Here is a 16,354-nt window from a genome sequence, read left to right on the forward strand (position 1 = left end):
TTTTTATCTGTGATGCTTAAATTGATACTTCCACAAAAACACTATTTTGATATCTTATCCATAAAATATAATTTCAATAATTATAGTAAATTTTAACATGCTTGTAAATATTATTTCAATAGTAAATAAATTGTTTTTATTTGGTGCATAAAAGAATATATTTTGTTTGAAAAGGCATAAAAGACATATTTAATTTGAATATATTAGCAAGTAAAGAGTGAGAGGTTTAAGTGAATTATTCTGATATCTCGCCCCTCTCGTCCGCTACAGAAAGAGAGGATTGTTAACGTCATGGATCACTCCCACCCACTCATTAATTCCTTTAAGTTTTACCCCCCGACCATCCTCATCTTTCACATATTAAATTTGTACGCTTCTCCCTCCCTCCTTCCTCTATATATAAAAAAAAAAGAAGAAGAATTGTTGATCTTCTCCTTCTCAATTCCTCTGATTTTAAAAAGTATTAGATCATGTCATTCGACTTGGTTTCTGAAAGAGTTTGTTATGTCAACTGCAACTTCTGCAACACTATTCTAGCGGTACACCACTTTTCTCTCTGTTTGTTATTATTATTATGATCTGAGGTTGGATCCAGGGCATGAAAGTGAATTTGGACATTTCTTTATCTTGAATAAATTTGGAAAAAGGAATCTAGAAAGATGTTGTATGTGAGATGAGATTAGGGTTTAGGGCGGAAAAAGGAAAAGAGGCATCAAGTAGTGTTGCATATTTCCATGTTTAAGTCTGATTTAAGTAGAAAAAGGAGTGTCTGTCTTTGTTTCTACAAAGAAATTCGAATCAGAAATGATTTCATAGTCACGTCCCTTTCTTCTTCTCTTCTCAAATGGACAAGATGCTAATTAAAAATGAGGTGCAGGTTAGTGTACCATGCAGCAATTTATTCACAATAGTGACGGTTAGATGCGGACATTGTGGGAATTTGCTGTCAGTGAATATGGGAGCTTCACTTCAGATATCTCCTCCTCCTCCTCCTCCTCCTCAACAGGTTTCGTTTATTTGAATCCAAATTAATAGATTGTTTGTTTGCCTCATTCTATCTAATTAATTAAATCCAATGCAGACTCAACATTCTCCTTTTCAATCTGCTGATACTCCTCAACCACCTACAATGCCTCCAATCCGCCGTACGTAACTCATCCTGCTTCTCTTTTCTCTAAAAAAACACAAGAAAACTAATGGAGACATTTCTATTTTCATTGTCAAAATATATATATATAAGTAAATAGCAACAATTGATTTTATGTTTTACCCTCTATATAATGCCTAATGCAATCATATACATAGCCCATTCAAGATGTTGACATCTCATTGCAAATGCAACTGCCCTGCCCTGCCCTAGTATTGTATAGCCAAACTCAATAATGGAATATCTAACTTTTTTCTATTTCTGAGTTTAAAGTTTATACATGATTTTGTTTTTTATCTTTTTTGTATTATTAAGGAACTGATTGTATCTGAATATCACAGCACCGGAGAAAAGGCAACGTGTTCCTTCTGCTTACAACAGGTTTATTAAGTAAGTTGATGTTGAAACTAGTGACAGATTTAAAATTTAAAATTGAAAGGGAATTCAACAGCCATTTGTGTTTTTCAGGGAGGAAATTCAAAGGATCAAGGCTAGTAATCCTGACATCACCCACAGGGAAGCTTTTAGTACAGCTGCAAAAAATGTAAGATCAATTAAGAAATTTTTATCTTAAAAAGTTGTTTTTGGATTTATATATGGACTTTAAGTTTAAATATTTTAGATTAATTAATTAAAGCAAGGTTAAAAATAGTTGATGTTTTTGCAGTGGGCACATTTTCCTCACATACAGTTTGGAGGAAAGAAGCATGGGAATGGAAAAGGAGGAGAGACTGAGAGTAGTGGATGTGGATTCTATGAGATCAATTGAGAGTCTTATTCTAATGATTGTTGCATTTATCTCTTTCTTTTCCCTATTCCAAACCAGAATAATGCTCAGCTCCTCCCATTAATTAATTAATTATATAATCACAAATCTCTACTTTTCATTTATGCAAACATACTTTCATGGTTTATGTTTTGAGATTGGAATTGTCAAAATACGCTTAATGAATTAGGCCCAATGCAATGCCAAACATTAAAGCAATAATAGGAAAAAGAAAAGACATAGAAACCCTAGATTAGATTTACATTCCTTTTTAGGGTTTGCTCAACTTTGCACGTCACTCCCTATCGTACTAGGGTTAAACAACTCCTTAAGCAATGTAATTAACATTATCTTCAATTAACAACACCTATGCAACCTTAGCTACTCCCATTCTCATCATCATCATTCAATTGCTGGGTCCTACTTTTTCCAAAACCCAAATATAATCATTTTTACTTTTTTTTTTTTTTTTTATGCAGTCATTAAATCACTTTTTAGACTCAGTTATTATATATATATATATATGAAAAACACTTAAGGTTTGATTATATGATAAGAGATAAGCTTTGTTAAGTTCAATGAAAACGATTCAATTTTAATTCTGTAATTCAAATTTAGTTCAATTTTGAGAAATTTTATAGTGGTATCAGATAATATATATATATATATATATATATATAATTGAGCATGTTCAATTTTAAAAAAATTACACACACCGATATAAAATTGGTCCCAACAGAGCAATCATGTATTCGACAGTTAGGTATACATAGATCTGTCCACGGGTCTGGATACCTGCTCAAGCATATCTCTTGAATCGGATTTGGACAAGAAAAATTGATCTTAGCATAGTCCCATTAAGGCCATTCTATTTTTTAGGCGAGTTTGATATTGATAAAAATAGCACGATTTGGCGTGTCCTATTAATATTAATTAGTAGATTTGTATATTTATATATTAAGTATTTACTTTTAGGTATAAATTTTATTTTTATAACTAAAAATGATGAATATTTTTGTAGGTGAGCGTATATGAGTTGGGTTTGGAATTTGAATCTTAAGTTTGAGCAGGGCCGGCCTTAGGCTATGAATTGAGGGACACCCACCCAAAGCTCGTATTAATAAGGGGCCGTAAAATATTATATATATATATATATATATATATATATATAAGAACTCACTAAGTTTTTCCTTTTTCATTTTTCAGATTTTCTCTTTTACATTTTTTTACTTTCTTTTTCCTTGGTTTTGTGATAGTGTTAAAATTAATTTGTACAAAGTGAATTTATCTTCCACGTAGAAAATATTGCATTCTTAAACATAATGTTTACGAGTTGGTACAATTTCAAGCCTAGTTGACGAAAAATGAATTTTTTTTTCATCAGACATAAAATGTGCAATTTCAAACCATATTCAGTGATCAAAATGGCGGAGGTTGGAACGAGGACAGAACATAGAATTACATATAAAAAACCTCATTTTCGTCATGTAAGCTTCAAACTATACCAACTAATAAATGTTAAACTTAAGATTACACTATTTTGCGTGTGGATGTTAATCGTTCCCCCTAATAACCATATGGCTAAATTTGTACTGTATCCCTTATAATAAAAAAAAATCATTTAGAACTTATATATAAAAAATAGAATATATATATGAAAAAGCTGAAGTTTATCATCCTATCTTGAGTCTCTAAAAGACCAGAAAAAACACTGAATTTAAACCCGTTTAAATTAACAGTGAAGTGGACTAGCCGTGAACTGAATATTTTTTAGATAAAACCTCCAGCCCGAGTTCGGACATGGAGAGGTCTAGGTGTGAATGCATACCATATTTTGATGTAACAATGCATATTTGTGCAGGTAGCATGAATTTTAGCGTATAGCAAATAAGGATACCGCAATTATATATAGGGTAAATTTTAAATAAAATCCATGTGGTTTCATTAATTTTCAGATAAAAGACTGTCATTTACTCTTTTTTTTTTCAACTTTAGCAAAAATAAGGATGTTAATGTTTAGAAAGAGAAAGTTCTAAAAAAGATGATTTTAGAAAATCGAAAATGTAGTTCCATAACAAATATGACATTGAACAACTTTAATTCTTGAAAATTTTCATTTTAAGGTCGTTAAAGATGGTTTTAATAGCATTAATCTAAAAAGTCCTTGTTTTATTAAAAGTGCGAAACATCAATCCTCATTTTCACAAAAAATAACCATAGTCCTTTATATGAAAATTAGTGAATTCACGAGGATTCTATTTGAAATTTACCCTTGTATATATCCAGAGAAAGAAATAATTAGATTGGAAAATAAAAAAGAAAAGAAAGTGGGAATTGTATTGTTTGTCTATTAGGATGGGATAAGAGTACAGAATCTGATATGTCAAATCATGCATTGGTAATTTGGAGTTATGTGATTGGTGGGTCATGTCTAAATTACATTATATGTCTTCATTTGCCTTTCATGTCAAAATATTACTAATCAAATTAGAGGTGGATAAACTATGGTACTAGAATGGCGTAACAAGCCAGTGTTCTAACCGGACTTTTCTCTACCTAGGGATAAAAGGGCGAACGTAATAAGAAAATGGCAGGAGATTGAGAAGCACTGGACTGAAACTTCTAATTGGTATCTTGGAGGTGTGGATAGGGTGGTCTAAGCCTCAACCTGGTTTTTGAAAACTAAACTCGGACGGCTCGAGGAAGACTGACTCGGGGCTATCGCGGCTGGGGGAGTTATTCGAGATGGAGATGGGAGCTGGTGCAACGGTTTTCTGCGTAATATAGGAAAAGGCAGCTCGTTTGAGGCGGAACTTTGGGAAATTCTATCGGGCCTGAGACTGGCCATTGATATGAAGTTCAGGAAATTAATAGTTGAGTCTGATTGTTTGGAGGCTGTGAACATGATCAAGAATGAATGCTTGATATACCATCCTTCGCTAATCTTGATTCGGAATATTCAACAGCACCTAACCGAGTTTGAGGCGATACAGATTCGACACATACACCGCTAAGGTAACAAAAATACAGACTGTTTGGTGGAGATCGCTCACGGTTCGCCGTTGGGGTTGAACACGCTTACTCAAGCCCCATTGAAGTTCAGAACCTGCTGCATCAGGATTATTTGGGAACTAGGTTCCCTTAGAGTGTTAGCTACTTAGTGTAATCTGTTGTTGTGCTGTTCTTTTTTCTTTTGTTTCTTTTTTTTTTTTTTTTTTTTTTGCTGCTGTTTTCGTTTTGTTTTTATGTTAAATATAAACAAACAAAGGAAATAAAAACTAATATTTTCTGTTGTCTATAAGTCGTTTGTTGTTATGAATAAATTAATGGATGTCCATAAGCATAACCATTGTAACTCCTTATTCCTTAATGTTGTAACTCTTCATTCATTAAGGTTGTAACTTTGTATTCCTTAATGTTTGTAACTACATAATTTATGTTCTTATGTAACCTATATATTCATAAGCCTATAAATATAGGTTTCTTTGATGTAATACAATACAAGTAAAAGGACAAGTGAAATACAAGCTTACACTCTCTCCATTGTTCTTATTCTATTGCATGTTATCTTCCTTGTTTCATAACACGTTATCAGCACGGAACCCTAGCCGCTTGAGCAAGCTTTTGCGATTCTGGTAGAAAAATTCTCAACGATATTTTTCATCACCGAGGTTAGTAAAAAAAACCTATCTTGATTATCCTATGATATCTTAATTATGAAACTGCGAAATCGTTGAATAATTAAAGTTTATGAAATTTTTCAATCTTGATATATGGTTTTGATATATATTCTGTTAAACCTTTATCACAAAATTCATGATAATAAAAATATATATGTATATGTTTGTATCATAATATAAAACATCGAATTGCAGTAGCTGATTCTATTTTTAAAATTAACTGTTCATCTATTGATGGCAAAATATTATAATTCCTTACTTAAGTTTTAGCCATCATCAATGTATGAATAAAATCTATTTTTGTGAAACCCAAAACATAGTTTAACCTATTTTGGCTCTACTGGATAAATCAGTTGATATTAAGTATGATGTATGTTGCTATAGATATTAAGCATGATATTAGTTGGAATATGTGAATCTAATTTACAGCATTATCAAATCATATCAGAATGATTAAGTGATATTAGGTTGTTCTAAATCTAGTATAAAATATAAACTTGACATGGTTATGTTCATTGGCAAAGTCCTAATTGGTAATTTTTCTCTATAGTGTTATGTCGAATCTCACAAAACTTGAATTTGACACCCTTGATATTACTGGAGACAACTATTTGTCTTGGGTGTTAGATGCTGAAATTCACTTAGATGCAAAAGAACTTGGTGATACAATCAAAGAAGGCAATGTAGCAACAAGTCAAAATAAGGCAAAGGCCATGATATTTCTTCGCCATCACCTCCATACGGATCCTAAAATTGAGTATCTGACTGTGAAAGACCCACAAGTCCTTTGGAACAATCTAAAGGATAGGTATAACCACCAGAAAAATGTGATATTACCTAAAGCTCGTCATGAATGGTCTAATTTAAGACTACAAGACTTTAAGTCAGTAAGTGAATACAACTCAGCCATGTTCAGAATTACTTCACAATTGTTATTATGTGGAGATAAAATCACTGATGCAGAAATGTTAGAGAGAACATATTCTACCTTTCATGCAAATAATGTTGTCATGCAGACACAATATCGTGAAAAGGGATTTAAGAAATATTCTGAACTTATATCTTGTCTCCTTGTGGCTGAACAAAATAACAAGCTATTAATGAAAAATCATGCATTACGTCCAACTGGTTCTGCTCCATTCCCTGAAGCGAATGTGACATCCTATAATATGAAAGGAAAAGATCATACTAATCATAGTAGTCGAGGATGTGGTCGTGGACGTGGACGTGGATATGGTCGAGGACGAGGCCGAGGTGGTTATTTCAAGAACTCACAATCCCACCTGAAATGGGCTAATAAAAATGGTCACAAACAAGGCAAAGATAACAATGAGGGAGTGACCAATACATGTTATCACTGTGGAGGACAAGGTCATTGGTTTCGCACATGTCGTACACCAAAGCATCTTGTTGATCTTTATCAACAAGCATTGAAGCAAAACAACAAGAAAGAAACAAATCTTGTGTATGAAGATGGCGAAGATGACTTTGATTGTAGCAATACAACCCTGAAGGTTGATGATTTCATTCCCCCCAAGGATATAAATTAGACATAGCAGTAGTAGATTATTTATTTTGGATGTTTAAAGGTTACACTAGGATCTCTTTATTCTTATAACTTTATGGATTTGTGTTAAACTATGAGTTTATGATTTTATGAATTTTGCTATTATGAATGCATGAGATATGATTGAACTTGACTTATTCAAATTAATTGTCTGTATGTGACTATTATTTTATTTATTTGAAGAACATGGATAGTGAAGTTTTATGTCTAGCAGACAGTGCAACTACTCATACCATACTGAGAAGCAGGAAATATTTCTCTCATTTGACAATGAAAGAAACTTATGTTAATACTATATCGGGCAGTACAAAGATTATTGAAGGCTCCGAAAGAGCTAATATATTATTGCCTATAGGAACGAAATTTGACATTATGGATGCGTTGTACTCTTCCAAGTCTCAAAGAAATTTATTGAGTTTTAAAGATATTCGTCAGAATGGATATCATATTGAGACAAGAAGTGAAGGAAATGTATACCCTCAAATCACAAGTATGACTCAAGGCACTAAACATATCGTTGAGAAATTACATGGATTCTCCACCGGATTGTACTGTACTAAAATTAGTACAATTGAATCATATGCTATAGTAAACCAGAAGTTTACTGATAATGTTACTGTTTGGCATGACCGGTTAGGCCATCCAGGTTCAATAATGATGCGAAAAAATAATCAAAAATTCATGTGGACATTCATTAAAGAACCAACAGATTCTTCCTAATGATTTTACATGTGTTGCTTGCTCACAAGGAAAATTAATAAATAGGCATTCACCAGCCAAAGTTATACATGAATCTATCAATTTTCTGGAACGCATACAAGGAGATATTTGTGGGCTAATTCACCCACCGTGTGGATCATTTAGATATTTTATGGTTTTAATCGATGCATCGACTAGATGGTCACACGTCTCCCTATTATCAACTCGCAACCTGGCGTTTGCGAGATTACTTGCTCAATTGATTAGATTAAGAGCACATTTTCCAGATTTTCCTTTGAAGGCAATTCGCCTTGATAATGCTGGTGAATTTACTTCACAAGATTTTAATGATTATTGCATGTCCATTGGGATAACTGTTGAACATCCTGTAGCTCATGTTCATACACAAAATGGCCTAGCTGAATCGTTAATTAAACGTTTACAATTGATTGCTAGACCATTACTTATGAAGTCCAAACTCCCAATATCAGCCTGGGGACATGCTATATTACATGTAGCAGCATTAATTCTCCCCATCACAATTGGTTCTTAGTCAAGAATCAAATATTTCTCATTGGAAAGTTTTTGGATGTGCGGTATATGTTCCAATTGCTCCACCACAACGCACTAAGATGGGTCCTCAAAGGAGGATGGGAATATATGTTGGATTTGAATCCTCATCAATTATTAAGTATCTTGAGCCAGCTACTGGAAATTTATTTAAGGCTCGATTTGCTGACTGTCATTTTAATGAGTCAATTTTTCCAACAGTAGGGGGAGAAAAGAAACAGCTGGAAAAGAAAATTAGTTGGAATGAATTATCTCTGTCTCATTTTGATCCTCGTACTAAAGAATGTGAAATAGAAGTTCAAAAGATAATTCATTTACAAAACTTAGCGAATCAATTGCCAGACGCATTTTCTGACCCAAAGAGAGTGACCAAGTCACATATTCCAGCTGTTAATGCTCCAAATATAATTGATGTCCCTGAAGGATAACATCAGACTGCTAATGAGTCTCACAGATGCATGAAGCGTGGTAGACCAATTGGTTCCAAAGATAAGAATCCTCAGAAAATAAAAGGAACAGAATTTGGCAATGACTTTTCCGAGGAACCAAATAGAAATGAAGGATCTCCTGAAGAGACCATACACATGACAAAGAATGAAATTCAGGTACCTGAGAATGAAGAGATCTCAATCAATAATGTCATGTCTGGAATAAAATGGAACCGAAATAAAATCGACGTCGATGAAATTTTTGCATGCAATGTAGCAGTTGATGTTATGGATAAAGATGAGGATCATGAACCAAAATCCATTGAAGAGTGTACACAAAGTAATAATTGGCCAAAATGGAAAGAAGAAATTGAGACAGAATTGAAATCTCTTGCAAAGAGAGAAGTATTTGGACCAGTAGTCCGTACACCTAAGGGTGTAAAACCAGTGGGACATAAATGGGTTTTGTGAGAAAAAGTAATGAAATTGGTGAAATTGTGGGATATAAAGCACATTTAGTTGCATAAGGATTCTCAGAAAGACCTGGAATTGATTATGAAGAAACCTATTCTCCTGTGGCGGATGCAACTACTTTTCGGTTTCTCATAAGTCTAGCAATAAGAGAAGGACTTGATTTACATTTGATGGATGTAGTCACTGCCTACTTATATGGGCCACTGGATAATGACATTTATATGAAAGTCCCAGAAGGATTTAAATTTCCAGAAGAAACAAAATCTAGTTCTCGAGAACATTACTGCATAAAGTTAAATAAATCTCTTTATGGACTGAAATAATATGCGCGCGTGTGATATAATCCTATTTGTGAATATTATTGGAACTCCTGAAGAGATTCCAAAAGTAGTGGATTATTTGAAAAAGGAATTTAAGATGAAAGATCTTGGAAAGACAAAATTTTATCTTGACTTACAAATTGATCATAGTTAATTATGTATATAGTTCCTTGTTTGCTTGTTTACATGTTAATTGCAATTGAATTTTATGCTTGTAATGAACGTAAGTGGTTAGTTATATGTATGGTTTTATTGTTTATATGCTCACTCTTATCTGATTGCTAAACTTGTAATTGTCATGTTTGGTTGGTTGATGTATCAAGCTTGTGGTAATAAATAACTAAGTGCTATTAGTATTTATTGTTATTAATGATAATTGAGATTGAAATGTGATTGATGGTTGGTATGTAATTATTTGGTTATTAATTCTATTTAAGTGAATTAATTATTTATAATGGTTGTTCGATCACTTGGTGAAACTAAAGATCTTTTTCGACCTCGAACAGATAAGGAAGAGATTCTTGGTCCTGAAGTACCATATCTCAGTGCAATAGGTGCACTAATGTATCTTACTAACAATACGAGGCTAGATATTGCTTTTTCTGTCAATTTGTTATCCAGATATAGCTTTGTATCTACACGAAGGCATTGGAATGGAATTAAGCATATATTATGTTATCTTCAAGGAACTATTGATTCAGGATATTTATTCACATATGGAAGTACAACTATATCTTGGCGCTCTACGAAGCAAACTATTACAGTTACTTCCTCAAATCATGTTGAGTTAATTGCTATTCATGAAGCAAGCCAAGAATGTGTTTGGCTAAAGATCATTACCCAAAGCATATACGAGAATCATATGGTAGATCATCAGATAAAGGATCACCGACTATAATATATGAAGATAATGCAGCTTGCATTGCTCAACTGAAGGAAGGCTACATTAAAGGAGACAGAATAAAACATATTTCACCAAGATTTCTCTTTACCCATGATCTTCAAAAGAATGGTGAAATCAGTATTCATCAAATTCGATCAAGTGACAATCTGGCAGATTTGTTCACAAAGGCATTACCTTCTACAACTTTTAAGAAGTTGGTTTACGGTATTGGAATGCACCGTCTCAGAGATCTTTAGTAATACTGCAAATAGGGGGAGTAATCACTGTACTCTTTTTCCCTTAACCAATGGTTTTGTCTCACTGGGTTTTACTTGGTAAGGTTTTTAATGAGGCAGTGCCCTATTCGCATGGATGGACATCCAAGGGGGAGTGTTATGAATAAATTAATGGATGTCCATAATTATAACCATTGTAACTCCTCATTCCTTAATATTGTAACTCTTCATTCATTAAGGTTGTAACTCTGTATTCCTTAATGTTTGTAACTACATAATTTATGTTCTTATGTAACCTATATATTCATAAGCCTATAAATATAGGTTTCTTTAATGTAATACAATACAAGTAAAAGGACAAGTGAAATACAAGTTTACACTCTCTCCATTGTTCTTATTCTATTGCATGTTATCTTCCTTGTTTCATAACATTTATCAATTATTTAATGTTAAAATCTTTTTTCATGTATAAAAGCAATCAATAGTTTGAATTAAATACATAATTGGTCATTGTTACCAAAAAAAATTACAACATTGGTCATTGAACTTATATGATTGTCTTAAAATGTTTACTTAATTTCAATTTGTCTCAATAAAATTATTCAACTTTGATTTTTTTTTCTCAATCATGTCACTCTAACGAATTTAATGATTAAAAAGCATCAGAATGATGACATAAATAACACATCAGCATGAGTCAACTCAGACCCTTAACCGAAACACACATAAAATCCACATATGCGCCACCTACCTATCACGTCTCAGTTATTTTTATGAAAGAAAATTAGTTTTTTTTCATTAAAATAACCGACACGTGGCTGTCACGTTTTTTTCGGTCAAAAATTTGAGTTGATTCATGTTGACGTGTCACTCATGTCATTATTTTGATACCTTTTAACTAGAGAAATCGACAGAGTGGCCTAATTGAGACAAAACTTAAAATTGAGTGATTTTATTGAAACAAATTAAAGTTGTGTGACCATTTCGAGACAACCATGTAAGTTCAGTGACTAATTATGCATTTAATCCTTAATAGTTTCCTAATCAAACACCTTAAACTCTTATTTTTAATATGAAAAACAAACGAGAGAAGAAAATAGAGTAAACAGACATCACTTGCTTCAGTTCAGTGCAATGCATGAGAAACTTCTGAATTTAAGTAAGAACTATTTATTATACACCATAAAATCACTACAATAAATTTTAGAGTAAATTTTAAATAAAACCCTTGTGGTTTCACTAGTTTTCAGATAAAGGATTATGATTTACTTTTTTTCAAAGTAAGGACTGAGGTTTTCAACTTTAATAAAATAAGGACTTTTTCGATTGATATTATTAAAATCACTCTTGATGACTTCGAAAATGACATATTTTAAGAACTAGTAATATTCTAAGCAACTTTAATTCTTCAACTTTTTTATTTTGAGATTATTTAGATGATGTTTGGTAAAGAGAGAGAAAGTTAATGTTTAAAGAGATAAAGTTCCAAAAAAGATGATTTTCAAAAATAAAAAATGCAGTTTCATAGCAAATATGACATTGAACAACTTTAATTCTTGAAAATTTTAATTTTCAGGTCGTTAAAGATGGTTTTAATAGCATTAATCCCAAAAGGTCATTGTTTTATAAAAAGTACGAAACCTCAATCCTCGTTTTGACAAAAAGTAAACCACACTCCTTTATCTGAAAATTAGTGAAACCACAGGGGTTTTATTTGAAATTTACCCTAAATTTTATTTATCACTCTTAAAGACAAAAATACCATCATTAATAACTTATACAGTGGTATTTATAGTCCTAGTTAAAAGTAAATAATGACCATATAGGTAGTCCATTTGTTAAAAATAAACATCGACTGCTACTAACCGAGCGTTAATACTCAACAATGATAAAAATGACCATCGTTGTATAATTCTATTGTTGTTATTATAACATTATAAAGGTCGTTATTACCATATTTTACCATTGTTATTATGACATTTAAAGAGAGAACAAACCGTCGTTATTTCTCTGTTATAGCGTGGTTATGATGATATTTTAATAAGATAGCCTTTATCTTTATATTCTAGCGTGGTTGGTTATATATGCCATTCTAGTTAGAGCATATATAGTGTGATTAGAAGTGATTAGAGCATATATAGAGGCGGGTACCTTGTTTTGTTCTGGTTGATTTGATGAAGAAGGTGGAGGAATGATGGAAGTTGTATCTAGTCTAGAGTCTTGAGCATCAGTGTGCTCAGAAGCTTTCTCAGATGTGATTTGGGGATCTTGAGCAAAGGCTTGAATTTCGGAAGTTTGGACCTTATTGGCTTCAGTTGTGGCTTGTTCCCTAGAATTAGGAACATAGGTTTGTTTTTTCCGTGTTTGACTTAGGTGCCAGAGGTTCTGATGGAGTGAAATCAGGGAAGGAGAGGTTGAGTGAGTCAGGGTCCACTTCAGAGTCGTGGTTAGAAGCATTAGGTTTGGCAAAGCTGACTTGAAGCTTTGTGCACTTCTTTGTATACCTCTTTTTGGGCTCAGCTGAAGGTGATTTGGATTTTGGAGAAGTTGATGGTTTTGGTCCCTTGTGATATAAGGATTAGTTCCTAAGGGGGGGATAAGGAACTATTACAAAATTCTATCATTTAAAGGCTGACTTAGTTCTTATATCACTTAAGATTTTTATTTTAGCACTTGATATTGAGTGAGGTCAGAGGCAGCATTAGTTAATAAAAAAACTAAGGCTGCTTTTACCGTTGAGTCAGGAGATAGCACTAAGGAGTCTATTCCTGAACTCGGTATCAATAATCACAACTCAGCGTTATATTAGTTAAGCGTTTTAATAGACACAATATAAAGCAAGCATATAAGGAGTTGAGGGTTAGAAGATGTTACTCAGCAGATTTATCCTGGTTCGGCCTCCTGCCTACGTCCAGTCCCCAGAATTCTTCCGAGCTTTAATCCACTACTGAGCTCTTTTAGATAGAGCACAAACCTCTTACAATAGATTTACAGAGTACCTTCCTTTACAATCCTATACTCAATACTAAGAGTAATTACAGAGTACCTTCCTCTATATCTACCTACACTCAGCACTAGCTACATCTGAATGCTAACTACTCAGCAACTCAGAGTCTCCTCTCAATTTAAGAATTGATAAGTTTGTTCTATTAACAAAGAACACTTGTATGATCTAGTTTAAATGTTTACACAAAGATTAGAATTGGTGTAAGATTGCTTTGCTTTTTGCACAGAAACTTCAAGTGAGAATTTGCTCAGCGGTTCGACTTGGTGAAGCTCTGCATCGAATGAAGCAAATGAAGGGCCTATTTATAGTGACACCTGAGCCTTCAATGATTTCAAATTTTGAAATAACCGTTGGAGGGAAACGGCTCTGTTGTCCCTTTCGCTCCTCAATGCTCAAAGTTTTCGGCCAATAAGAACGTTGTGTTTTCTGCGTTGATTAGTGCTCAGATGCTTTTGGTCAGTAAGCGCCGGGTTGTCTCTCCATTTATGGCAAAGTCTCATCGACAACCTTCTGTTGCGTCTAAACTTTTCCTTAAATGGATTAGCTTTGTCTACAAGTTGGTTGAGTCAACTTCTTCTTGTCTCTTGTCCCTTCTACTCAGCGGCTTCATTGTGAAGCAGTTAGCAACCCTTCTAGATCCTTCTACTTGCTGGGCTGAGCTGATCTATAAGCTTGGATTTGTTGCTTGGGCTTTAGACTTGTCTTCATGGGCTTTGGGCCTTGGTCTTAATGACTTTCAATACTTGTGAATTAAATACTCAACACTTGAACAAACACATTAGTAACAAATAAATCAAAGCATTTAAATTTAATGTGTTGGAATATTTTATCAATGGGATTTAATAATTTTATCAAATCAAAATCATTGTAGAAATGTGTTTCAACAAACTCCCCCATTTTGATGTTGGTAAAAATATTAAATTAGGAACTCATCATGAAGCTCCCCCATGATTGTTGACCTTACTTTTGTTCTGAGTTCTCCCCCATAAGGATTGGCCTACTGATTTAGCTTTGCTTTAAACATTTTAAAGTTTAACTTCAGCACGGCTCAGTTCAAGGTCAGAAGCAGGTCATGATTAAGAACATGTTCATTTCACTCAGTTCCGATACTTGTTGGAAATAATTCTATTAAACATGAGTGCTCAGATATCAGAGTTGAAGGTGATATTGAGTTATCAAGGTTACTGAGTAAGAAATACTCAGTGGCTTACACTTGAATAATATTTTATGTTCTTAAGTTGAGTTATTTGTTCAGTATCTTTTAAGTGTTAGACATTATAAGCGAGTCAAGATTCTTTAGACATAGACAATGGAATTGAAAGATTTAATCAATTTAAAGCATGATAGACAAAAATATATAGTCAGCACCTAATGTAGGAAAGATACGTTCTTATATTTAACACAGCAGGCAACACATCTGATTATACTTAACAAAAAAATAAGATCTAACAAAGCAAGTTAAGCTATCTAAGAAGTCTATCTATTTTGTGTTGTATTGGACATGTTTAGATTTTCGTTGATGTGAAGTTCCTTATTGCTGATGTTGTGGTGGTCTTTCGCCAGTGGAAGTGGAGTGAGGTCCTTGCTCAGTGGAACGACTCCTTGGTTCTTCCTTAGCCTTTCCCTTTTCTTTCTCCCCTTTTTGCCAGCATCAGAACTGGGTTGGGAAGAGGAAGGATTAAACTGGCCAGCAGAAGCAGCACGCGAGAGTTTGGAGGAATACAGTTGTAGTTCACTCGTACTGTCTTTGAGACCATTGAATACTAACAATCCAGCTGTTAGACGAGGTGCCGCGGCCTAATCTCCCGGGCGGACCGGGGGGTGGACAACCTCATGGCGACGTAAGCGGTGATTGGCGCCGAAAGCAACCAATCGTGGAATCAAGCTGCTCGGCAGGACCGGAGCTCAGAGATATGGAAGAGTCGTCACCCACGAATGGGAAAATGAACACTGATCCCTTGCGGGAGACCGGTGTGGGTTCGGGAAACTTAGGTACGAGCCGAGAAGGCTAGCTCCTTTCCGGAGAAAGGCTACTAGGCATCCCGACATCGCCCGGTTATAAACCACCGGCCTCCTACTCAGCATGTTAGACGATAACGGACTAATCGTATACTTCTTTAAGTTTAAAATTCATTTGAAACCCTTTTCTTTCTCTTTTTAGAAACCGTTTTGAGCATATGATATTGAAAAGCCACACCAGTAAAGAATCACCCATTTATGTTTATACATACACAGAGAGGGGGAAGAAAGAAGTGGTTTATTTACAACCGTGTTAAATATTATGTCGTGTGCTTATTCTACATTAACTTATTTCCCCAAAACGGATTTATTTACATGGTTCGCACCTTAATCGCCGTTGGAACGATTAGGGTGCGTTTCAAAACCCCGTTTGATGAAGTTCACTCGAATCGCCGTTGGAACGACTCGAATATTTGAAAACGTTTGAGATAAAAACCTTTAATGAGAAAACGTGTTTAAACATACAAGTCAATTTTACTTTGTACAAATTCTTTAAGGAAATGGTTCAAAACTCTATTATTTGCCAAGAAAACGATTTTAATTACAATGTTCGCTTAA

General features: G+C 33.8%; 1 protein-coding gene across 1 annotated transcript; it reads left to right on the forward strand.

The window, feature by feature from the left end:
* The first annotated feature begins 328 nt into the window (after positions 1 to 328).
* On the forward strand, positions 329 to 2,038 carry LOC136223809 (putative axial regulator YABBY 2). The gene is made up of 6 exons (XM_066011982.1): positions 329 to 539; positions 878 to 1,006; positions 1,082 to 1,145; positions 1,489 to 1,537; positions 1,616 to 1,691; positions 1,815 to 2,038. The coding sequence occupies exons 1-6, from the start codon at positions 471 to 473 to the stop codon at positions 1,914 to 1,916; spliced, it is 489 nt and encodes a 162-aa protein (XP_065868054.1). The 5' UTR covers positions 329 to 470; the 3' UTR covers positions 1,917 to 2,038.
* Positions 2,039 to 16,354: the final 14,316 nt, after the last annotated feature.

This window comes from Euphorbia lathyris, chromosome 3 (genome assembly GCF_963576675.1).
Source record: "Euphorbia lathyris chromosome 3, ddEupLath1.1, whole genome shotgun sequence".
In the NCBI taxonomy this organism is placed as follows: domain Eukaryota; kingdom Viridiplantae; phylum Streptophyta; class Magnoliopsida; order Malpighiales; family Euphorbiaceae; genus Euphorbia; species Euphorbia lathyris.